Source organism: Herpailurus yagouaroundi, unplaced genomic scaffold (assembly GCF_014898765.1).
Source record: "Herpailurus yagouaroundi ecotype Mexico unplaced genomic scaffold, PumYag 140, whole genome shotgun sequence".
Classification (NCBI taxonomy): domain Eukaryota; kingdom Metazoa; phylum Chordata; class Mammalia; order Carnivora; family Felidae; genus Herpailurus; species Herpailurus yagouaroundi.
The window spans coordinates 92711153-92738360 of record NW_024412395.1 but is presented as its reverse complement, the minus strand read 5'-3'; the positions used below and the strand labels follow the sequence as shown (position 1 = coordinate 92738360).

General features: G+C 37.8%; 1 protein-coding gene across 2 annotated transcripts in view; it reads left to right on the top strand.

The window, feature by feature from the left end:
* ABCA12 (ATP binding cassette subfamily A member 12) overlaps nt 1-27208 on the top strand; it is a 279848-nt gene that overhangs the window by 114840 nt on the left and 137800 nt on the right. For both annotated transcript variants that reach the window (XM_040476160.1, XM_040476159.1), the window contains one exon: nt 3068-3161. Coding sequence is in view for 1 of the 2 variants with exons in the window: in XM_040476159.1 (XP_040332093.1) it covers nt 3068-3161 (94 nt within the window). In the remaining variant the exon portion in view is untranslated. The remainder of the gene's footprint in view (nt 1-3067; nt 3162-27208) is intronic.

Sequence of the window (27208 nt, the reverse complement as noted above, 5' to 3'; positions counted from 1 at the left end):
ACTGCATTTGCTTCTAGGTTGTTTATGATAATATTTAGAATGGTGTCGGGAGCAATCCTGCTGCTGTGAAAATTTAAATTTTGTTTATTTCTTGCTTTTGTGATTAACTTGTCAACCTTAACATTCCCAAGATCACAGTATGGAGGGCTTTGTGTTTATTATCCTTCTAAAATGCAGTAAACAGAAATGTTCTCCAAACCTCTCTGACCTGAGATCCTGGGGGAAATCTTATGATAATGGATTATTTATGGGCTTGCTGTAGTTTTTACCTATAATAGAGTCCAAATTGTCTTAAACTATTCTGATCTAGATTATAGTTTTGTCTGGATTTAAATTGTGTCTAAAATTAATTTCAAAATTTATCAAAACATCCTCATGGAAACATTAAATTAGATCAATCAAAAGAGAATTTAAAGATATCCCATGACATATGCCCCTTATTTGAATGTGAATATACATTTGTGCTGGTTCACTTGGTCTCTGTTACTCACTGAATTCTCATGAGGTTGCTATAGAAAATGAATAGATGCTCCTAAAAGTAACTATGAGGCACTAAACCTACTGAGATGAATCTTTTTTTAAAAAAAAGAATAACTGTGGCCTCAAGTATAAAACCAAGAAATCCACAAACATTAACACTTTAATCCTAACTCTTTATAGTCAACATTTGAAATAAGTCAAATAGAATAAAAATGGTACTTGTATCTAGGTCTTTGAAGAACAGACTCTAATTTTTTAATGTATCTGAGACTAGGCTAGAATAACTCTTAATATTTTTCTGTAGCATTCATATTTTTCTAGTATACTTTCTGTAAGGCATTATTGTTCCTCAGATTAAGATGCCGTTTAAAAAAAAATCTAGCCTAAGTATCTTGATATTCAGATCCTTACCCCCTGTTCTACTCCCCAACTGGGTATGTGACTTTGGGTAACTTAATGGATAATGATGTGCTAACCTTCTGCACCTCAGAGAACAAAAAAGAAAGTTGGATCAGACCAAGGCTTCTCAGCCTCTGCTGTGCCTTGGATGTCTTTGGCAGCCTGGTAAAGCCTATGGCCCTCCTAAGAATAATGCTTTTAAATCAATAAAATAAATAGAATTACCAATAAAACCAGTTATATTGAAATTCAGTTATTAAGGGATTAAAAAGCAAATTTATGATAATGGTAGTATGTGTTTCTTTGGTATAGCAATAAGCAAAATAAATAAAGTGACCCCATAACTACTGTAATTTTTAATGTCACCATGAGTAGGAACAGAACTTTGAGATATCTGCAACAGCAACACTAAAGTGACTTAAAAATATCTGTGGATTTTATTTGTGACAAAGTCACAAGCACGTCTAATAACATTGTGGTTCGTTGTCTCCGTTAATCATTAAGGGAAATGCTAAATTTCATTTAAAAGGTAGAGAAAGTAAAAATGTAATCTTTTTTTTTTTTCCTATCCAAGTTTACAAACGTCCTGAATTCTATCCGCTAGATGATGTCAAAGGAACTCTCCAACAAAAATAATCTAGGACTTTATAAACAATCTTGCTAGTTAGGTAAGATGGCATACATTTAGAACTGTTCTCCTCCAAGTATGGTTCATGGATAGGAGCCTCAGCATCACACATCTGCAGCTTGTTAGAAATGCAGGATTTCCGCCCCACCTCAGATCTGCTGCATCTGAATCTACATGTGTACACGATTCATAGGTGATTTGGTGTGCACATTAATGCTTGAGAGGCACTGCTACAGATTAAGCTGTTTAGACTGGGAGCTTTTCAGCTGTGATTAAACCAAGTACCCTAGGATTTCTTATATCTGCTTTCTTCCATTTGCTAAAAACTTGCCTTTAAACCTGCAGTTTAAGAAGTTGGTGACAGGCCTCTCAGCAAGGACAGCAGTGCTATAGACACACAATGGAGATTTTCATAATTACTTAAGGATCAGTAATTGAATGGGTCTTGATTGTTTTGGATATTTGAAGAGCCCAGGCAGTAGTCCGAGATTTGTCAGAAATTATCTCTGAAGCTGTGGCAAGTTGGGGAGAAATGGTAACAAGTCTGCATAACCAGATAAAAACTTTAATTTAAAGTCCAATTTAAACTTTATTAAGTATAGGCACAGTTTGTTCTGTACAGTTTCATTTGAACAGTGTAACTGTTTGCATAATCACAGTTGATGTTCTTGAGTATACATGTTACTGGTCTGGAACCAATTTTTTATGTATGTAACACTAAGTAGTTCACATCTTATGAACTGAATCATGTGTATGTGAGGAGAAAAGCCACTCCTGAAGTGTCTTACAATGAAACTCCCTAATAGAAATTTTGATTAAATAATTACATTTATTGAGCATCTGTTTTATACCAGTGGAAATTCAGAAACGAATAAGACACTGTTCCTGCCATAAAAGAATCACCAATTTATTGTAAGCCAAGCAAAATATATATATACAGGTAAGTAGGTAGGTAGGTAGATAGATAGATAGATAGTAAGAGTATAAGTTCTATGATAAAAGCAGACACAAGATACTATTTATAGCAGTATAGGGGGCTTGCATAGTACTTTTAAGTTCCTGTTTACTCATTGACTTACTTATTCATTCATTCATTTACTGTTTATTGAGCCATTATCCGGTGTCACACTAATCTTTATGGCTGGCCATAGAATGTTGACATTGGAAGTGGTAAGATAAGCCTAGGTTGAAATTATTTGGGATTTTGTATGCCCTGTTTAGAATGTTGAACCTTATCCAACAAGCAATGAAAAGATTTTTAAACAGAGAAATTACTGCTCAGATTTGAATTTTAAGATCATCACTCTTGGGACAGTCATGAGAGATGACTGACTGGAAAGGAGGCTTCAGAAGCTCATTTTAAGGTTTTAAGCCTGGAAAAGGCATTCTTGTGTTCATTTCGAGATCTCTTGCACTTTTAAAAATCTCTCTTTCCTTTCTTATTAATAGCATTTGCAAGCAAATGTCTGATTTGTGTTGGAAGTTTGTAATATGTTGTACTTCTTGTCAAGTTTTGGTTCAGCAGTGTAATTAACATTTTTTCCTATTATTATTTTGCAGCTTTGGACACTTGTCTTGATTTTATGGCCAGTCATTATCTTCATAATTTTGGCTATTACCCGGACCAAATTTCCTCCAAGAGCAAAACCAACTTGTAAGTAAATTTGTTTCCCTAATTTTTGGATTACAGTTAAAATTTATTTTGATACTATGGAGTGTTTTCTTCTAAATTTGTTTTAATAGTATTTCTACCTGGTAGTATTTGTGTAAATACTTAGCCTATTTTTTTCTCCAGCTTTTTTAACTGGTTAGAAGGGTGAGCCTGTAGTATTTATCTAAAAAACTATGAAGCATGTAGAAGCCAGAATGCATTTTAATTTTTATAAAATTAATTTTTATAAAATTTTGACTCATTTATTGTTCACCTCATAAATCTCACCATGGTTTGTACGACACAAACAAGTATCAGTCTCAAGCTAGATCATCCTTTACTTTTATATTGTCACAAAAACCATAGACCGGTATCTGATGAACTGAACAAATGAAATCCAGGGTACTGTAAAAATCTCTTATCTCTCCTCAGGACTGATATGAGTGGTGCAAATGCATCAACACATTTAATTTAAAAGAACATTGCTTTCCAATTAGTGCTATTCCAGGTATTTTTAGTCATCATCAAGTTATAAAATGGGCACGGTGCCCAACTCAGGCCATTATTTTCTTTTGGATCCAGAATGGAGATTCAGGAAAGACACAGAAAAGTCCTCAGAACTGGGTCGGGGAGGGGAGGAAGATGAGAACCCCAATGATCTAACCAGTGTTTTTGCTTTCATTCTTTTTTTAAAAAATTTTTAAAATGTTTTTATTTATTTTTGAGAGACAGAGAGAGGGTGAGAGAGCATGAGCGAGGGAGGGGCAGAGAAAGAGGGAGAGACAGAATCCAAAGCAGGCCCCAGGCTCTAGACTGACAACAGAGAGCTCGTGAACCATGAGATCATGACCTGAGCCGAAGTCGGGCGCTTAACTGACTAAGCCACCCAGGCACCCCTGTTTTTGCTTTTGTTCTTTTTTTTTAAATTTTTTTTTTTAACGTTTATTTATTTTTGAGACAGAGAGAGACAGAGCATGAACGGGGGAGAGGCAGAGAGAGAGGAAGACACAGAATCGGAAGCAGGCTCCAGGCTCTGAGCCATCAGCCCAGAGCCCGACGCGGGGCTCGAACTCACGGACCGTGAGATCGTGACCTGAGCTGAAGTCGGACGCTTAACCGACTGAGCCACCCAGGCGCCCCTTTGCTTTTGTTCTTAAACCCTGAAGCCAGTTTTGTTGGTAGAGGAGTAAAGGTTAAGTGAGATACATCGTGTTTCACAGAGCAGCCATCTCCTAAAAAGCTTCTCATAGACTAAATTTCTATAAATCTGATTGTATTTCAGATAAATCTTGGTAATTTACTATATAATAGTATGCTGAATTATTTGTAAAGAGAATAATGAGCTGGTGACTTTTAAAACTAAGTGTTTTTCAGTCACTCAGTCTTAAGAAGTAAGACGATAGCCATCATGGAATCTACTTGATTCATACACAATAGAATAATTCAAAAGAGAATATCAATTAAATTAGTGTAAAGCATTTAAACTCTTGATACTGGAATGAATAATTCCTTGCATTTGAATAGCAACTTACCATTTCTAAAGGACTTTTGCTCAAGTTATTATGTAGAGTTGTTGATGATATTTTATTAGGTTGTTTATAAAAGCAGCATAATTTTGTTCTCTTCATGTCATGTGTATATTAGTTCTTTATAATAGATTTAGTCCATTGTATACTCTTGAAATTTATGTATTCTTGCCTATTTTAGGTAGCATGGAGTTCAGAAATAATGCATTCAGCACATAAGGACAAATACTCTTTGAACTATTCTGGTTTAAGATGCTAATTATCAATTCACGAATGATAGTGATAAAAGTTTATTAGCTTCTTTCAACAACTTATTTCTATTAATTTCTTGTTTATAAGGAGTTTTAAGCTATATAATAAGTTTCTCTTACAAAATTTACAAGACAGAAATATAAGGTGTGTGAGTGAGTAGTCTTAATTGGTGCTACCTGATAGGATTTAAAGATTCATGGAAAAAATCTTGGAGAGCTCTTATAGTTTCACTAAATTATGGGCGGGGGGTGGGGGGAACCTTGAAAAAAAATCACGTGACAAGTATCTCAGAGACCTAATTTTTTAAAGGGTCTGCAAAAACACACTATCCAAAGGGAGACGAATAACCACGTTTTACTATAGACTTCTGATCATACACTAATAATAATTAGTTATGAGGTGATTGTCTTTATGTTTGTGGGTAGGAGAGAACAGACTTATAGGAGAGTTCAGTGGAAGTATTTTTGCTAGTCCCTCAGAACTTACAAAATTCAGTCCAAAAAATAGTTTATTGTTTTTATTAGAACTTTATGAGAACTATTAGAAGGAAGGTACCCTCTCACTTTACAGAAGAGAACACTGGGCAACCTGGGCGATTGTAATTTGCAAAAGTTTGATCATGTGGGATAGGAGAGAAAGGTTTTGGAAACTACCTTTACTTATTCTTTGTCCATGAGATTTGTCTCGTATTTTGCCATCTTATACATAGAGCCATAATACCTTTGGACAAAACTTTGTGTCCAGAATTTCAACTCATCCTATAGTCAATAGAATATAAAATATAATTTATAACTAGAGGTGCTATCTGTACAGCAAGTTAGAGAATCTAAAACTAGTATAGATGTAGTTACTTTATTTCCCTGTCTTGTAGTATAGAGGGAAAACTTCAAAGTGAAAGTTTGGATTCAGGCATTTTTATTCTTTTTTTAAAACAATTATTATTGTTTTTCTTTGTTTTTCATATCTATCGTACTGAAAGATTAAAGTGAGTTCATAATAATAAATAATAAAAATAAATATTTCTTGATCTCATACTATGTGCCAGAGGTTTGGGGAGGTAATGGCAGTGTTATTCAATTCCCAGTGCAGCCAACCAGTGCAACAGAGAGATTAAGTAACCTGGCCAAGATTGCACAGTTCAAAAGTGGTGGTGTCAAGATTTGATGAACCCAGGCAGTCTGACCCTGGACTCTGGTTTTAAGCTTATGAACTCACATTTCTTACATCGAGGAGTCAGTACTGTACTTGTTTCTAAATAATGTTGCATTACTTAGGTTTCATAAAAGTAGACTAAAAGTTAGAAATTTGGAATCTAAGCACCCCTTCTCTGTGTCTATCAAGAAAATGAAATCAAGAAATATGGGGGGGAGGTGCATTCCGATATATGAATCAGTTATCCTAAATGTTAGTATTCAGTGGAGAATTCTGCCTCTGCATGAATCACTGTAGTGATTGTAGTATCATGGAAATCACGTCCTGTTTAACAGAGTTAAAAACCCTTTCCGGGCTACAGTGACTGCTTCAGTGCTAATTGAGCAACAGAGAAATGAAGAAGAAACTCCAGGCTACACCCCACTTGAAACTCAGCTGTGGTGAGAACAGGAGTTGTCATCCCGTGGGCACATTCTGCTCAGAATAGCTGGGCATGTGTGTAGGACTGATACATCATTCAGAACAAATATAATTAGTGAATCAAAGGGCTCCCTCCATAGTTTTCTTGACTGATGGGCATCTGTGGAAGTCTGGACTTGGGTGAGTTAGGTAGCTGCTGCAGCGTCTGCCATGGAGGGCACCCGTCCTGAGCAAAATACTTACTTTTGGCATTGTCTGCTTTCACTTACACCCTCCTGTGTTGCCATCAACAGCTTAGGTAACTAGCTTCTGCAAATAATAAGTCCCAGGTAAGGAAAGCTTCCCAAGCCTGGCAGACAGGCCAGGATGCTTCTTGTTTGCATAGAGAAGAATGGGCTGAGGCGCCACATTTGAAATAGCTCCAAGCTTTTATAATCTGTACATGCAGTAACTTGTCAGGAGACAAACTTTAAAGCTGAAACACCATGCTTAGGAGCAGAGGCAAACAAAACAAACCCTCCAAAATGCATTTAGACTAAGCCCAGCTATAATGTACAGCGAGCTATCTTTGTCTCCTTTTAACATGTACATACCCATGAAGTGCAGGCAAGCAGTTCCTAATTACTGCGGAAATGACTACTTTTCAAGAACAGAAAAAACCCTGGCATAATGAGATAAGTGGTCTCCAAAAATTGCAGTCTTGCCAAGTAAGGAGCCACATTTCTATGAAGTTAATGAAAAACAGTATTTTTCAAGCGGTTGAAAATACCACTAAAAGCACAATGGAAATTATACTGTGTAAGTATGACCATAGCTTGGATTAAACTGCAAGTGTCCTGGAGCCATCACTTTCTAATACCCCTGCCTCCTCAGAAGAGAAGAAATTCAGCCCATCTCACATCTGCAAATGACCCAGGGGAAGGCAGGAGCCAACTGCTAATTGAATTATATCTAAATTTGTGCTAGCACAGGGTTATACTGAATTTTGCCCGTCTGGATGTGACTCCATCACTTTGGTAAATGCAAGATTGCCATTCCCAGCATGACTTTTGGCCTCCAAAGCATACCTTTTGTCTTCAGGGTTGCAATAAAAATATTAATAGGGGTGCAAATTTATTGAACACTTTACTGTGTGTCAGACACTGTGCTAAGTACTTTGCATCTATTTCCTTAGTTAATACATCACCTCTATAAACTATGTGATAGGATTGTCCCAACTTTAAAGATGACAAAGTTGAGGCACAAAAATGTTAAGTAACTTACCCATATTCACATGGGTGCTTTGTGCCCAAAGCTGGATTTTAAACACAGTTTCCCCTGCAGATACGGTAGTAGTTTTGTTCAGGTCGCGACTGCCAACAATGGCAATCCTAAGATCCGGCTCATCTGAGTTTTACAGCATCTCCTTTTTCTTCCTCATACCACCTGTTAGCACTGCCAAAGATCGAACATGGCTATAAAAGTGAACTCAATTGATTTTTCTACTTGTTAGCAGCTCCAAGAAAAAATGTGAGAAGGAAGATTGAAATTATTGATTAATTGGTGGTTTGCGGGGTCCATGCGTGTTGCTATACCTACAGCACCTGAACTGTTAAGAGGAAACTATTGTGTGGTTTCATGTTGAATAGGCCTATGAGGCCTCTTACCGGGAAAGGTTGTGAAAGTCAGAGGAGCCAAGCTTTTTCTGGCCTGCTTTTGCATCCGACTTTGCGCATGGCGTGTTTCCATGGGAGAGATGGCAAACACATGAGGACCGGATTCCATTCTGGAGAATGGATTTCCCATGATTCAGCTGCAGTAGTTGAGGCACCCATAGTAAATCGTTTCCTATTCTATTTTGATTGGCTCAAAATTAATGTAGGTTTTGTTCTGGGAAGCTCAGAACCCCGCATCATTCATCTCCTGCCAGGTCTTGCCCCATCCAAGTTCTCCATTGTCACGTGTGCCAGCAGCACCAGGAAGTCTCTCAGGTTAGAAACGTCTGACTCATCCATGCCTCCTCCCTTTCCTTCACCTCCCATAACCATGAGCCAGAATCTGTCTTGTGAAATGTGTCCTGGAGTTACCCCATCCTTTCCATCCCTCCTGCAGTGCCTTGCTTCGAGATCTCATTGTTTTGTGCCTGTATTTCTTCATTAGGTTTTTATTTTGGGGGTGTGATGGGGGAGCACTCTGGAAGCCCAACCTCTAATTCTTCCCATAGTTTATCATCAGATAATCCCTTAAAATGTTCTTTGGGTCTACTAAGTTTCAACTCCCCTTTATCCTACTTTCACGATGTTCATGATCAGGATTCCTTCAACTTTCAGTTCACTGCGTTCTGCAGTATGAGGCCTTTACCTAAAGAGGCAGTGTCCAGATGTCTTCCACACATCCCATGCTCATTGCCATGTGGACATGCATGCTCCTGTCCCCTCCTCCTCGTCTATTAAAAGACAAGCTCTTATCTAAGGCTTACCCTTTTGCCTTCCCTGATCACCCAAACTCCAGTTATTTCTCCTTTCTATCTCTCTTGTGGATGTGTGGGCTAATAGTGGTTTTTGAGTGCTTTATGCTTTAATCTTGGCTCAATCATTAGACTAATAGTACATTAATAGCAGAAATCATGCCAAGGCATCATACTAATATCAGATACAGTATGATTCCTACCACAGGGAACAAAATAAGAATGGAATGTATCATTTAGAATGTAGTGCAGTTTGAAAGATATGGGGGATTGGATTATCACATTCACCTAGAGATGCATGGAAATAAAGCTCATTGTGCATCTGAGATAGGTAAAGGACAAGAAGTTAGCTTGTTTTTGGTTTGGTTTTTACTTCAGGTAAATCTGACTGTGCTATCAGAAATATCTATAATGCTAATATTGGGAGGGGTGCCTGAGTGGCTGACAGCATGGAGCCTGTTTGGGATTCTCTCTCCCTCTTTCTCTGCCTCTCCCCTGCTCACTTTTGTTTTCTCTCTCTCTCAAAATAAACAAACAAACATTAAAAAAAAATGTCTATAATGCTAATATTGGGACAAGAAAAGGGATATAAAGCTCTCTCACTCCTCCCCAGGTAGATCCACCTGGGAATTTCCCTCACAAATACCTGAGAGTTCAATGTGAATGTGTACAGAATATTTTTGTGTGGGAGAGATTTATAGTCTGCTTCTTGCTTAAGTTCCAGAAAACATTAGAGCAGTGTTTGAATTTCACAGCCAAAGCCCCATCATTTACTTCTTCCATCAGCGAATCAGTAGCGAACATTGGGAAACATTATTGACCCTTTAGATGGCAACATGGAGATAAATTCTGTGAAACTCAGGGAAACCAAGACGGTGACTGCATCCCCAAGCACCCTGTGCCGACCGGGCTGTAGGGAACCAGCAGGAAGAAGGTAGTGTGAACATGGCCCCTGCACACTCATACACAGGGCTGGCTACAGCTCCTGCTGGTAGTTGCCCATCTCCCCCAAACCTGATTTGAAATTCTCTCACGCAATGCCATGGGCACACCCTAATGCCAGATAACATGACAAAAGGATTTCTCAACTAATGCTCAACTAAGGCTTAGTACACAGAGTTGCATCAGAGAGCTGGGAATATCTTAAAGTACAATAAAACTTAATTGAACAAGTAGGAAAATAAAGAATAAAGAATAGCTATTGATTGCACAATGGAAGATTTCTTGTCTGGGGGTCTTATTTTTTTTTTTTCTCCTGTCCATTCTGCATCATGCCTACTTTTGATGATTTACCTTATAAGCTTCCCAGAAATGACTGCCTCACTGACATTGTCTCTGGGGGCCACGCCCTCTCTTTTTCACTCTTTCTTTATTTCCCTCCCTTCATAAAGAGCAGAGGGGCTCCTGTTACTCTCAGGTAAGGAGCTCTAATATTCAAGTCTATATGACAAATAAAGATAAATAATTGATTACTTATAAAATCCTCACAAGTACAGTAATGTCACTTGCTAAGGTCCCCAGTATCAGTGGATGTTTCCAATATACCCTTAAAGCTAAGAGATAGAGTTAACAAAGTAATTTCAACCCATTCTCCTTCACTTATCCAAGAGCAACGAGCCCAGACTGAGGCTCACATGTGATACTTAGAAGAGGTGAGGGCCTGGCTCCATGGTTGGCTGACCGTGTGCTTTCCCAAGCGACTGTTCAGTATTCTTCTAAGCATCTCCCAGGAACCCTGGCTTAGCAAACTGTTGTCATTTTATGCTATTCTCACCATTCAACTTTTCTCATTCTCTTTGTAGGTCACATTGTGTCCTTTGCTTTCATAAATGAACCAGTGTATATTTTTAGAGTAGAGCAGCCAGCCCTCATGGAAGAAATGTCACAGCATCTGATAGTCACTGGTCTTGAGTCCGTTGGAATTTCACTGTGGAATAAAATTAGAATGACCATTCACATTAAGAAAAATGAAATCTTTGTTTTGGTTATATATTTACACATTTATATTTATATGTAAAATTAGTATTACTGTGAGAGAAGAAGAAGGACTTAGAGCACAAACTCCATATTCAAAATGCCTGGATTCAAACACAAGCCTTGGATAGGTCTCTTGGTTCTCTGAGCCTCGGTTTCCACATCTGTATATTGAAGTTAATAATAGCAGCCACCTCACAGAGTTGTTGTAGAAATTAAATGAGTTAATACTTGTTAAATACCTAGATAAGTGTCTGGCACATAGTATGAGCTATATCAGTGTTAGATATTATGCTTTTTTGTTTTTCGTTTTAATTTCTTTTAATGTTTATTCATTTTTGAGAGACAGAGCACAAGTGGGGGAGGGGCACAGAGAGAGGGAAACAGAAAATCCAAAGCAGGCTCCAGGATCTGAGCTGTCAGCACAGAGCCTGACATGGGTCTCGAACCCATGAAGTGTGAGATCATGACCTGAGTCAAAGTCGGATGCTTGACCGACTGAGCCACTCAGGCACCCTGATATTTTGTTTTACATTACTTGTAATATTATATAGGTATATAATGATTGATAAATCATTGAGTCTCACTGAGATAATCTAGTATATTATTTGACAGAGAAGAAAACTGAGGCTCAAAAATTTAAGACTTGATTGTGTTTGCACATTTATCCTTGCCTCTATCATATATTTAAAGGGTACCTGTTATGTCTGCACTGATCAAAAAAGCCATGAACCCTCAGAACAGTCAAGTTTCTAGGAGGTTAATAAGTATGTCAGAATCTGTAGTAAATATGCGACGTGATAAATTCCACAGTGGAGGTAGGCTCAAGAGCAAAGCAGCAGAGCAAATAGAGTCCAGACAACTTTACCTGGGATCAGGGCTGGGTCTATGGCAATGCGAGTGCAATGCAAACTTTGAAGGGTTAGCAAAACCCCAGTAATTACGATCAATCATATTTCAATATAATATTCTAAAATATAAAGATTAATTTTAAAAATTCTATGATGAATCAAATGTTAACATTTTAGATAAAGTCAGGCTCAATATTACTGACTTTTGTTTTACCTTGGGCTCCAGTTGGCTCCCACAGCACTGCCTGGGATATCAGGAAGGGCTTCACAAGGAAGTCCTATGTCTTAGCATGAGTCTTAAAGAATGAGGAAGCGTTTGGCAGCTAGACAAGTAGTGTCTTTGCATTTCTAATGGACAAAGACCAATGTGAGTGGAGACAGAGGACATGACAGAGTTAGATGTGCCAGGAATTTGCAGTTTGTTTTGTCTGGAAAAGGAGGTTTTTTGTTGCAGGTGGGGAGGTGAGGCTATCTGATCAATACCAAATGTACTGAACTTTGTTTTGGAGAGGATGAGAAGCCATTGAAACTTTTTAGTAAATTAGCCTTGTTTTAACATATTTATTTTTTCTTTTGACCATAGAAATACATGCTTATTATTTAAAAATTAAATAATGTAATATAAGTATGCATATTGTAAAAAGCAGAAGTCCTGCATAATCTTGCTGTGTAAAGATAACTATTGTTAACATTCCAGTGTACAATTTTTTCAGGCCATTTTCTATGCACACACACACACACACACCTACATACAACCAAAATGCGAACATTGGGCTCAGATAATGTTTTAGAAGGAACTTCCACAGCAGCATGGAGATGATTTCATAGAAGCTAGTGATTGGATTGGGCACAGAGTTCTGGTTTTAAGACTTCGACTTCAGTTTTCCTTTTCATGATCTCTTGATTGCCCTGGAAATGTTATGGGGCTACAATGTCTGTAGACCTGTCACAGCTGGCTATGTCCCCCGCCCCCCCGCCCTCGACCACTTTTTAACACCCTCTCCTTCAATCCTTCACTTTCTTTCCAGATTTTAAAATCCAGATTTCTTTAAAGAATAGAGAATTATTCTTCACAATAGGGAAGCTTTCAATGCACAACTATAACTCTTGAATTTCATACTGTCCAAATGAAATTAATACAACTTCAGACAAATTTGGGGAGTAAAAATACAGGTAACTGAAGAGAAAATAATATGATAATCTCACAATATTACTGGTATTTTTCCTTATCTTGTCTATCTTAGTAATTTATAAACAGATACACTCAACCAGTCTACCTTAATCTAAATCATATAAATACGCTACTGAAAAATGTAAAATACCCTGGGCTTTTTTACATGGGCATCTGGGGGTGGTGGTGGTGAAGGTGATGGTGATGATGAGGGATGCTGAAATGATGAGGTGCTGTGGTGCATGGGGCAGTGAGGACCAGACAGCCCCAAAACTCCCCAGGTGGTGATTCTTATGCAACTGAAAGTTTGAGAGCTACATTTTCCTTTCTTTTCAGTTATCTTTTCAGTTATATTTTAAATCAATTGCATTTTTACTAGCTTACTACTGTGAAAGCCAACCAAGGAATGGATTTAATTCTCTGAATAGTATCAGGGAAAAATTTGCTAGGGTTCCCCGCTTCATTTTAACATTTTATCTCTCGCTGTAATCCCCAGGATGCTAGAAATCCCACACTCTTTTTTATGTCTTGTATTGAAGATCACATCCTCAGGACAGTTGAAGAGAATGCCTCCACTCAGAGGTTGGTGATGAAGGAAGGAAGTGTTCATAATTTCCTGGACTTTCCTATGAACATGTGTTTGTCCAAGTGGATTTCATGATTTAGTTTCATGGCCAGGGGAACCCAGTTCACTTCAACACTCTAACACAGTATCACTGTACTTCTAGATTCAAAAATATTGGGAGAATGAGAAAAATGTCAAATATGGTTTCGTTATTTTAAAATTACTACCATGTATGAAAATGGTATAAAGATGCTTCTGGAGATTCATATTCTACAAAATGTGCCTACAGCTGAGAAGAATAGGTCTGTGTTCTGTTCTCAACTTGCTTACAATCTAATTCTGGGGTAAAATACACACATACGCACACTCCACACACATAAAAGTTATATGCTATAGTAGATTTAAAAAAAAGTTAAATGTAGCTAAAGTAAAAGTGTTAAACCTAGCTTTTGGCACAGTGCTTTGCACGTAGCAGGAACTCAACTATGTATTGATTAATTAGTAGCAACATGTAATAGTGTAGATATATAGGAAAATAAGTATTAATAAGTAGCATTGGCAATAAAAACTACTGGAAGCTTTAAAAAAGGAAGGGATTGCTGTGCATTAGCGTAATCAAGAATTACCCCAGGACTCAAATTAAGCTTGAAAGGAAAACAAATGGATATGCTGAATATGCAACATGAAGAGATATGCCCTTCAAGAGTGAAGAAGGTCATGAACAACAGCTGGCTGAGGGTAGGCAGACCGGTTCGGCCAACGTCGAGTGTCAGTGCTGGAGCATGGGAGAGACCAAGTTGTGTCTCTGGTGTGAGGCTTTCAACACTAGATCTAGGAGTTTGGATTTTCTCCTTTAGTAAAAGAAACTCTAGAAGGCTGTGAAGAATTATTTAATTTTTCTTTTTCCAACATGGGAGATAAATTAAGGGAAGCTTGAAATGATCTTCCACCGTAATTCTTTATCTTCACCCAAATGTTTATATCATAGGCTAAATCAGTTATCTATTGATCTGTAAGAAATTGCCTCCCCAAACTTAGAGGCAGCGACTCCAGTTCCTATGGGTCTAAACTTCAGGAGTGGCTTAACCGTGCAGTTTTGGCTTAAGGTCTCTCATGAGATTGCAGAAAACTTTTGGCTGGAGTTGACCTCATGTGATAGCTAGAAGATCAATTCAAAGGTGGATTACTCACATGGCTAGCAAGTTGGTTGGTACCAGTTGAGGTACCAAGCGGGTGGCTTCTCTCCACAGGTTGTTTTAGTGTTTTCATGACATGGCTGGGAGCTTCCCCAGACCAAGTAATCCAAGAGACAATAGGCAGAAGCTCTCCTTTTTACGACCTAGCCTCAGAAGCCTCAGAGCAGCACTTCGACCACATTCTCTTCATTAGAAACAAGGCACCAAAAGTGCACCCATATTCAAGGGCAAGAGAATTAGGTTCTACGTTTAGAAGGAAAAAGTGTTAAACATTCTGTGGGCACATTTTAAAACCACCACACAGACTGATTGGACCACACAAGAGTCACTAGTACAGTAACGTTGTGCGCTGAATATGCTTGAAATGTTCAGTCTGACCACGGCAGAGCCCTTATCTGCTTGGGGCCATACTGCATTTCTAGCACCAGCACACTGTCTGCGCATGGAGGCATCGGTTAAATATTTTTTGAACTATTAGCATTTTAGAGATGAAGATATTTGTTTTCAGAGGTTTTAGCCACAGATCTCACTAAGTGAGTGTTGAAGCCAAGATTTAATTTGGTCTTACTACTCAAATCCTCTTTCTACTCTCCATGCTCTCTGTCAAACAGAATCATTCATCTCTGTTAGAAACACTCACCTTGCTGTTGGCATAGCTAACAGAACCACTCTCTGGAACATTGCCTGGCACTTAATAGTCACCCAACAAATATTTGTTGAACATGTGAACAGACTTCGTACAACAGTACGTGAAGACTGGAGCTATGAAGAAATCTGTTCAAATTTACTTACAAGTCAGGAGAAAACCATGAAGGACAGGCCAAAATGCTTGCCTCTTGTGCAGGTTTTTGTTTTGTCCTATTCACTGAAAAGATACTATGTTTAAAGTATAGAAGCTAGATATCAAAAATATAGAAAATGTGGAGTTTCTGTGTTTTGAGCAGCTTACAATCCAGTGACCACCTACCTGGATTCTGTGGCGAATGAACTTTATATCATTGCATCATTATTTTGAATATAGTCCCTTTGAGAGTGGGAGTGGAAAAGAAGAGCGATAACAGTGGCTCAGCTGGAATTTCTCTCATGTGAATAGCATTATGCCTTGACATCTAACCTGTAGACAAAAGGAAACAAATGAATCCTTGACATCCCTAAGGTCTCACACACCTTTCTACACAACTACTAACATTATTTATTCCGGCAGAGTTTTGTACCAAAATTGAACCTAATCTGCTTTGAAAACTTCACTCACCTCCACTGAATCCTGTTAGCTATAATTAGCCGTTTTTAAGATTGCATGCTAAGCAGAGCTCTGAAAAGTAGAAAAAAAAAAAAAAAAACAAAGCGACAGAACTCTGTTACATAGAGCACATTTCTTTCGGAGGCATGCCAAGAGCCAAGATTTAAGGTCTTTATTTTGTTGATTTATCTTTAGCTTTTTGTGGAAATTTGGCATTAAATATATAATCCGGAAGGCAAATGACAGGGAGGAGTGAATCTCATAGGCGGGTTCGGTTTTGGGTTATTATGAATCCTGTGTTAACATTTGGTAATGTAGCCAAACCTCCAGAACAATAAGCAGTTTTTCTCCAGTGTTAATGCAAAGAGAGTATCAAATTTTAGCTCAAATAAAACCTAAAGCAAATGAACAAGAGTGGGATTAGGTTAATCTTAAGCATTAGGAAGGTTGCTTAAGATATTAGAGCCGTGTTTCTGATCCCTACTTTTGTTGCATAGATTTGTAGACACCTAGATGCGCACACCCACTGAACACTCGGCTATTCATTAAACAAACACTCATTTATCATAGCATTATGTGGAATCTAAAGGTGAAGCACCCAGGCGTTTTAGATAAAAACATCAATAATCAAGTTGTGAGGGCACGCTATACCATACCTGACCCTAAAACCCATAATCTATTAGTCAACTTTGATAAGGAAGAAAGAACTGCAGATGCACTGATTTTCTTTTCGAATACAATCCTTGGTGGCTAGAGAAGCTAGCAAAACTTAATATGGTGAGAGGACTTAAACTGCATCCCGAGGAAAACTAACAGGATAGTTGGATTTGCATGGAGAAGAATGGGACATTTTTCAAGGGAAGGAAGGGAATGAACCACGTTCACGTGTTGGGGATATAAGGTGAATTGTCTTATTTTGCCTCAGGCAATTTTCCCTGAACCTCTGTACTAGTTTAGTTTGCACCCCCACCCACCCCTTCTTTATATAATTGTAATTTACTATGCATGTATTTACTTGATGTTTGTGTCTCTGGTCTTTACTTCATGAGGCCTGTGCCTAAGCTATTCTTTTCCACCAAATGTCAGCATTGCCTTGCACATAACAAACATCCAGTAAACAAGTTTTTCCTTCCAATTCCATTAGATGCTACTGAGAAATGGGTTTGAATGGATAATATAGGACCAAGAGACCCAGCGTCTCAAATACCAGGAGGATGCTATTGGGATGTCTTCGCCTGATAAGCAATAAAGAATGACACATGATAATAGGAATATTGTATTTTTGTATATTAATGAGGTAGTATGAGAAGGTTATATCAAGGTAAGGAAGCCTGGAGCACGAAAAAAGAGTTACACAGTTATTGAAATTACAAAAAGTGGTGGGCACTGTCACTAACACAAGTAAACAAATGGGAAGGAATGAATATTGGGAAGTCAGTATAGTGGAGATTGTGTTTAGAGAACAAAGGAATAGTTGAAAATAAAAGAGCTCTCCTGGTTTTTAATCTGGGATTATGAGAAACTAGGACAGCAAAAACTATAACAATAATAATGATCCCTTTATGCAATATTGTCTTTTAATTATTGTAAAAGTCTTGAGAGATTCTTTATTGTGATTTCCATTTCACACATGAGAAACTCAAGACTCTTTTAGTCAAATTGAGTCTAATGATCAAATCTGTGGGCCTTTGGCCTGGGTGTTCAGTTCAAGTCCCAGTTCAAGCTTTATGACCTTGAGAAGTCACTCAACTTCTCTGAGTCTCGGTTTCCTCATCTGGAAAAGGAGGATAATCAAGCTACCTGTCTCACAGCATTTTGAGGGGAGTTAGATAAGATAGCAGGTAGTAAGTTAATTTGTGATATCAAAGAGAAGCATATGTATTGTCTAGAGAAGTATACGGTAAATGCTCGATATAGGATTTTGATTAGGTGACTTGTCCAAGATTAAACAGTGAGTAAGTGGAAGAGCTTGTGACTTGAACCCAGGTCTTTTGATGTATTTGTTATACATAGCTGTTGTTGTTAGAAGGGAAAAAAATGAGGCGCAGGGACAGAGTAGCGAAAAGGTTAGTTGCTTACATTAGCCAAAGGGCAATACTTGTTTACTGCAGTCCATGCCTTGAGAAGCACTGATCGGGTGCTTAAAGAAAAAACAAAACCAATGGTTCTCATCTTAGTTCTGCCGATCTAAATTATCCTAAAATTGGGGAAGGGTTGTAAATTGCTCTTTGGTTTGTATCCTTATGTGCTAGATCATACATGTGAAATTGTGCCAAGAGAGACACACTGGATAAAAATCCTCTTAACGCTAAATTAGTCCTATAATCTTCAGCAACAACCACTGTTAATGGAACTTGTTTCTCATTGTGTGTCTGCACTTTAAAACTGAAGGCAATAAAGATGTTACATCAACTGTTTATAGTTGAGAAGCCAAGTACATTTTAATAGAACCAACATTTGATAGAATTCTGCTCCCTCCAGTAGGCCCCAGACAGTAATCACACAGGAAAGGGAAATTGATGAGAAAATGTTTTCTGAGAGCAGAAATATTCAGAGACTTTCTGGCCTGCACATTCACTTGTAAAAGAGAGCCTTTGTTTTACTATCATATCCTTACTAGTATTGGTCTTGATTTCCTTGCATAAGGGGGATTCTTAGTAGTTCTGGAGTAGCAGTAGTCACTCTTTTCATTTTGACATGTTCTTGTTCCATTCTTAGAAGGCACATGGAAAACATGAAACAATGAGCAAGAAAAGATTGTCCAGTTTATAAGGAATCTATTTGAGCATAAATAAGGCTTGGAACTAAAGAAAAAAAAAAAAAAAAACAACTTGATCTCTAGCTAAAAAGAATCCAACCAAACCAGAGTATGTATTCATTCACTTTAGTTATTCCTATCAGGTCTCTGAGCCCTTATTTACACAGAGAAGGTCTGAAGTACCAAAAGCTTCTTTGAATGTTCTGACCAAGATTTGATTTTTTTTTCTTTTTAAACTTGTTGAAACTCTCTCAGCTCTTTCAGTGTGCATGGACCTTAGCAGATATTCTATAAGTATTTACTAGATGGATGAATATATGAATGCTTTATGGAATGACTAAATCAATGCATCACTAAGTTTTCCCTCAAAATACAAACTCCCTGTTTGCTACTAAAACTCATTTGAGGAGCCGCTGTGTTACATCACCAACATCATTCAGCATCACTAATAACAAATACATGATCATAACTAGGAATTAACGAGCTTTTTTCCAAGAATACGTGTCTCCATTCTCATTACCCTCTCTTAAATTCACCTCCTCCCATTTATTAAAATCCTAGTTAGGGCTGATGACAAATAACTCCAAACTAAGCCTCTGACAGCTTCGCTTCTAAATCTCCTAGTCAACTCATGATAAATGTATCTAATCCAGCTCAGCTCAAGCCATTGAAATCTAATGACTTTTCATTATGGTAGACTAGTTCAATTGAAATTCCTAAAGAAAAATAATTAAGGAAATGTGCATTTGTTATAAGTGTTCAACAAATCTATTACTAACCTCCTTTTCTTCCTGTTCTCCCAAACTAGTGATTTCATAATGTAGGGAATGAATCCCCCATTCTCTGAGTCATCCAAAGCAACAAAATGCTATCACTCTTTCCCTTCACTTTCAAATCCTTCAGTCACTAAGTCTGATCAATTCTTCCTTCCAAATATCTCTTGAAACTCTTCTGTCTCCATCTCCACTGCCACTGCCCTAGTTTAGATCTTCCTCCTGTCTCTTTGCTGTGACTACAGCACCTTTTTTATCTGGTTTCCATGCCTCTGATACAGCTCCCTTCAGTCTATCATTTATACTGATGCCAGTTATTTTTATTTTTCTTTGTTTTTAAGTTTATTTACTTATTTTGAGAGAGAGAGAAAGAGAGAGAGAGGAGAGAAAAGAGGAGAGGCGGGGAGAGAGAGAGAGAGAGAGAGAGAGAGAGAGAGAGAGAAAGACAGAATCCCGAGCAAGCTCCATGCTGCCAGCAGAGAGCCCAACATGGGGCTCAAACTCACTAACTGTGAGATCATGACCTAAGCCAAGATCAAGGGTCAGATGCTTAACCAACTGAGTCAGCTGGGCTCCCCTTTCTTTTTTCTTTTAAGATGAGAAATACTTTTAAAAAATGTTTAAGTAATCTCTATACCCAATGTGGGGCTTGAATTTACAATCCTGAGATCAAGAATCGCATGCTCAACTGACTGAGCCAAATAGGCACCCTTAATGCTAGTTATTTTTCTAAACACAAATATTTCCATGCCATTTTCATGCCTAATATCCTTCTGACTCACCATTACTTTGGGGATAAAATCCAGACTCTATTGCTTGATACTTAAAACCTTTCATGTTCATACCTAACTCTTCAGCACCTTCTCTGGCCATAATCCCCTCCCCATCACTCACAGCCATGTACTTCACGCTCCAGCCATTTTCAAAAAACTATAGGAAATGCTGCCCTTACATTGTAAATGGGGTCCAGAACATCCAGTCATGTAAAATGCAGGAGCCTGCTTTGCAAGGATAATGAAATGACCTGGTGAGCCAATTGCTTCATATCTGAATTCAAGTTATTGCATTATCGTGGAGTTTTATTGTACTTCAGCCTTCTCAAGGGCTTTCTTACATCTATGCCTTTGCATAAATTATTTTCTCCCTTCCCTGTTATTCTCTCTGCTAGCTCCGGATTGTCCTTCGAAACTCACGGCGGATACCACCTTCTCTACCTCCCACCTTCCCACTTTACCCTTCTGCCACAAATTGAATTAGGAGTCCAAATTTCATACTTTAGTAGCATATACAGTGCATGACCCTATCATCATAGCAAGTATGATGCCAGTGATAATTGTTCAGACACATGCTTGTCTCTTTTCTTTTATCTTCCTGAACCCCTCATCTCTCTCTCTCTCTCTCTCTCTCTCTCTCTCTCACACACACACACACACACACACACACACCATGCATGCACACACACAGAGCTTGTATGCCCATTTAGGGTAAGAATTTTATTTTTTATATCTATATTTGCTCTTAATACACAGCACAGTGGCAAGCACAAAGAATAAATTCATGATCTAAATGGAAGATAAATATCTGTATTTGCAGTAAACCATTTGAATAAATATTTGTGGCTTCATGCTTCCCAATCTGTTAAGAATATCCTAAGCCATTTTGGCCATTCATGATCATTAGGTTCTTCTTGGTAGATACTACTAATAATTGTCTGATAACTTGAGATAAGTGAGATAAGGGTTTCCTCCTCAAAATCTTGTTGGCAGCATAGCAGGTCTCAGGTCTCACAGTCTGCCATCTATAAAAACATTTATTGGCAAGCATGCACAAAAGAGGTCACATGAATCTGTTCACGAAGTTCTGTGGAGATCTGATTCTATGTTCGTTCAGGCACTCTAACAGGGGTCTTGCTGGAAAGGTACATTGGAGACACATGCAGCCATATGTTTAGCAAGAATGGGCTTTAGCCTGGAATCATCTTGTTAGTGCAAAAGCACAGGGCTGAATGGAATTCCTAGACCACCTGTAGACTCCAGAGGTATTAAGACCCTGGGTTTGCTGATCCTAACATCTTGTTCATGCAAACGTGGAGGTACATTGGCAATATTTTCTAGCCAAGCCACATTAACTTGAACACCATTCATTTCACTAATGAAGACTTACTTCTAACACTTCTTATGCTACCTAACACGTTCCAGAGCTGCATGAAATAAAGGCAGGAGAAGCACTGCCTTTGCAAAATGCCATCCTAGCTCGGGTCTTCTTAGAGTTTCTAATTTAGATTTAACTATTCCTGGACTGTATATCTCTATTTGGGAATTTCAAAAGTTAATTAATAGCCTCTGGATTTTAGGTTAGAATTAACTTCAGAATTAATGCAGAGTTGCTAAGTTAAAATTAAGGAACACACTTAACCCATTGTGTCCTAATGTATTTAAAAGTAAATGTATCAATTGCTTATCAATTAACTCTTGGATCTTTTGGACAGTCACACAGGTTCTTACCAGCCCCCTCCTAAAGATGGTGCACAATAAATACTACTGACAGCAATGAATTTTGGCCAGAAGGATTGGTTAACTGAGCAAATACCCTCCTGTCACAGCTTAAAACGTTTCCCATTACTTACTCCTTCCTGTTGTTCACCTTCAGTTGTGATTGCTCTCTCATTGTCGATCTTCAACCCAAGGGTTCTGACTTCTACCACCATTATTACTTTTTATGTATTTTAAAAATATTTTTAAAGTTTATTTATTTATTTATTTATTTTTGAGAGAGATAGAGACAGAGAGCAAGTGAGGGAGGGATAGAGAGAGAAGGAGACAGAGAATCCCAAGCAGGCTCTGCACTGTCAGCACAGAGCCCAATTTGGGGCTTGAACCCAAGAGCCATGAGATCATGACCTGAGCCGAAATCAAGAAACAGTAGGTTGCCTAACCGACTGAGCCACCCAGGTGCCCTTACTTTTTATGTATTATACTATAATTATATAATGGTCTTTTCACTTATATTTGGGGGTCTCTCAATTACATAGTATTGTTTGATTCTCCCAGTGTCTATATGCTTACTTTTCTTGTGGAAGCAGATTGATGCTTTGTCGAACATTTCAGACCTTTCCCTCCCTTTTGCTTTCCATTCCCTGTGGCAGTAACTCTATGCCTAGCACTTTTACTTACTCATATAGAGTGTTAGAATGTCCATAGAATGGATGAGTGACATTCCAAGTTATGGAAGGGAGAAACTTATCCTTATATATATAATGATAAAATGAAAGAGATAGAGTTCCTGCATACAGAAGCAAATTGATTCAGGCCAATTAATTCAGGCCAGTTCTTGTTGAAGTAAATCCCATTATAAAAAATATTTATGCATGAGGAATTAATACTTATTGTACCCAGGACTATGGTAAATCTTTTACATATAACTTCTCATTTGATTTTCACAATATCACTTGAAGATAGATGTTGGTATCTCCTTTGTGTTTTGAAGAAAAGAGGACGTGAAATCAATTGGCTCAAGTCATACAGTGGTGAAGCTGGAGCCAGGCTTTGAGCCCAGGCCTGGGCTAACACCATAAAAATTCCCTTTATAACCTATTGCCAAAAATATTTTGAAATCTTGATCTGGTTCACTCAATTTCAATTAATATTTACAACAGTGAAAGTCTAATACATCTAAGGTACAGGGAGCTCATTGTAATTGAGATTCAGGCATTATAGCATTAGCCTCTTGCATAAGCATCATTCACTCATTTGTTCATTCAACAGTATTTCTGAGCTCCCACTCTAAGCATATTTTGACAGATCTATATACGGCATAATATACATTTTAAACCCTTGCCAGGAAGGCAAATTGACCTTCATGGAGAATTGTAACTTAATAGGTTCCTGAGTTCAAATAGCACATTGATCTTTATATAGTTGGGATAATAGTTAGGAGAAGCTTCTGATGAAACTCCCTCTTTGGAAAGTTAAGGATTTTAATTCAGCCTTGGTCACTGCATCTTTAAGCTTTAATCTTAGAGCCATTTCAGGCCAGTAGAAGACTGTTGTTGATCTTAGCATTTGTATTTCCTTCTCCCAAGTTTAAATCATGAGTTTTAAAGAACTACAGAAAGACAAATGCAACCATTCTGTTTGAGTAATACGACACAATCAACTGTTGTTATTCAGATTGGCATTTGATAAGCAAAAGGTCACTATACTTTCTTGTTCTTGGAATAAAGCTATCTGTAAGCATAAGTTGTGATTCACATGTGAATTATATATTGATAGGTTGGGTGCTGATTGAAGATATTCTTTATAAGACAAAAGGTGAAAAGAGAAACCCCATAGTGATAAACATGAAAATAAAGACCAAGTCATACCAAAAATATTTCCATTTTGAAATGATGGCTTTAAGGGTAAAATATGCATAGCAGTTAAAGCTAAGTCACTGGGCATGGCATACCACATACATTTGTCATTGGATTGAACACCCATTATAAGCCACTTGACATGCCATGTGAGCTACTCTGCCTCAGCATATCCACCTGAACTATGGGTTTCAACATCATTGTCCCCAAGAGAGCTCCATGATGGTAGTGTATAAAACTTCTAGTTAGCAAAATCTAGAAATGCAATGAGAAGTACTATTATGTTTATCCAAAAGACAACTGAATGTGGTTCATTTTTCCCTTCTTCTTATAAATTCTTTGGTTTTTTCAGTATAAAGGGAATTTTCCAGACAATCTCTTATGATGCCCAAAGGCACTGAGTGTTTTTAGATCAAAGGATACTCTTAGCCTTTCTCTTTGGTTCCCATGATGCATGCATCCTCTCTGATACTTTTGTACTGAATGCAGATGACTAGATCCCCCCCTCATCATTATTTTTCTTTTTTAGAAAGAGAGAGCATGATCTGGGGAGAGGGGTAGAGGGAAAGAGAGAGAGAATCTCAAACAGGCTCCATGCCCAGCACAGAGCTTGACACAGGGCTGTATCCCACAGCCCTGGGATCATGACCTGAGCCAAAATCGAGTTGGACTCTCAACTGAGCCAGCCAAGCACCCCTAGATTTCTCATTCTGATGTCCTACTCAGGGACAGTTTCATGCTCAGGACAATTTCCAGCCCTTCCTTTTCTATCGAACTTTCACATTCCACTATTCATCGCCCCAGACACTTATTCTTTGCTAGGTGACTCTACATGTTAAGGACAATTATAAGCACTAATCCCTATAGAGAAATCAGTTATCCAATGTTTTATACATTTCAAGTAACATAATCTATTAATCTGGTTTAAAAGCACACGTATCTAGGGGTGCTTGGCTAGCTCAGTTGGTGGAGCATGTGACTCTTGATCTCAGGGTTGTGACTTTTGAGCCCCATGTTGGGTGCAGTGATTACTTAAAAATAAAATCTTTAAAAAATAAAAATAAAAGTAAATAAAAGCACATATATCCAGAGAGTCATTACTATATGGACATGCCTATCATACTGCAAAATTAGGAAAGAATATTTAGAGGCAGGGGGAACTCCTGGACATCCATCAGCTTTCAGAATACACAATATAAACAGACTGATATGGAGGAAAACATACAGGATTTGAAACCACAACTCCTAGTTTAAAGTTCCAATTTTGTTTACCTACAAATGTCACTGAGCTTTTATTACCTAATCCATAAAAGAGGAAATCATGCTTACCTCTCATGGTTTTGTGATGCTCAAATGTGATGTTATTTGTGAAAGTACTTTTAAGGCTGAAAAACATTAAAACACATTAGAGTTACATGTAGTTACATATGTTATTATTGTTGTAATTGAAAAAGTCACTCCCTTGAGCCAACTCTTCAAGGAGATCAAGCAAGTTATATGTATTCCAAGAGCTACAAGAGGACTAGCAGTTAGCAAGGGGCTTGTGTTTGGAATAGTGGGTCACATGCTCAAGTGTTTATGCATCAGCCTCTTCATTGATTCTTCAGGGGCCTTTGATCCTTCTTTCCCCTCAGCTCAGCCTGCATACCATCAGGCTGGAAGCAGTGAAGTGAAAGAAGGCAAGTGCTTGAATAAGGAAGATTGACTGCCCCAGGCCTATTTTCCTGTGAACTCTGTGGCACAATTATAAAAGCCTTATTGCAAAATATAAACAAAATGATTCATTTTAGTGGGTTGGAGAGACATCCTGTTGTTGGAAGTGAGAAGAGGGTGGGGGCTGGTAGGAGTCCTACTCAATGCTAGGATTTGGACTTTAACCTGGAGGTGGGAAGGCTGCTCAGGAAAGAGGGCATTAACATGCTACTTTGGCATACCACATATCTGCAGGTGCACTTACATCCTTTTGTCTGAGACCTACACAACTGTGTAACACTCTTAAGGACAATTTCAATAGCCTAGAAACAAAAAATATCTAGCACCTTTTAAATATAGGTTTTGTGCTAGGAATTTCAAGATCCTCTATTTATTTCACAGTGGAACAAAACTCCATTCTGCATCTTTTATTCCTGAATACCCCTTTTCCCCTGTCTCAATTTCCTCCTCTTGCATTCTCTTGGGCTCTCCTAAAGACATGTGTAGTGTGTGTGTGTGTGTGTGTGTGTGTGTGTGTGTGTGCGCACGCGTGTGTGTATAAGTACACATATATAAAACATAAAACATGTAATGTGTAATAAATATATATAATATACTTAAATGTATAATTTTAAATATTCTCTGTGATACATTCTAAAGTAAGTAGTGGATATCAGAGTATCCTAGTGTTTAAAAGTAATTCACCATGCTGTTGGGGGAAACAAAATGTAAATCCTCCCTTTTGTCAAAGAGAGACAATCAAGATTAATTTTAACTGGAGCTTTTGAATACAGATATGCACAACATAAAATTTAACAGGGTAATTGATATCTTTGTTTTCTTGGCCAGAAATTGGCACCATAAAACAAATTGATGATAAACCAAATGATTCTCAACTTTGATCAACTAATTCTTAATTCTCAATCAACTAAAAGGGGAATGTCCTAGCAATAGTCAGGAAAAGATTAAAAATAATACAGTTCTGGGGTCATCTGGGTGGTTCAGTGGTTCAGCGTCCAGCTCTTGATTTAGACTCAGGTCATGATCTCACAGTCATGAGATAGAGCCCCACATTGGGCTCCACACTCAGCATGGAGCCTACTTGGGATTCTCTCTCTCCCTCTGCCCCTCCCTTAAATAAAATAAAATAAATAAAATAAAATTAAATTAAAATTAAAACTAATATAGTTCTGAAGGGAAAGGAAAAAGAGGCTTAACTTATACCTTCTTCAGAGGGTTACTTTGTACCTCTAGTAATGTCTGTGCGAAATCCTGGTTACTGCAGCAAGCAGGAAAATGGAGTATTGAGTGGAATATGGCACTTAAGATACAATCTTGACTTCCCAACAGAGAATCTCATTGGTCACAGGAAGGAATGGATGTTACTTATGGCCACTGACTAAGCTGCCATCAGTATATCATTCACTCCTGCCGTGTCTTTCTTTTCTAATCTATCAAGTATAAATAAGTAATTTTTCTATTTTAAATCTAGGGTAGTTGTTTCTTAGGTTGATAAATATCTATTTTTAAAGCATTTTGAAATTTAATTAGGAATATGTTTTAGTTCTATGATAAAATCATTGTAAATTTCTGACTCTTTTAGCTGCATCTTAAGGAAAGAGTATCCACTTTATATTTTAAAAGGAATTTTAAGAAACTGTGCTTTAAGTTGTTAATAATAGA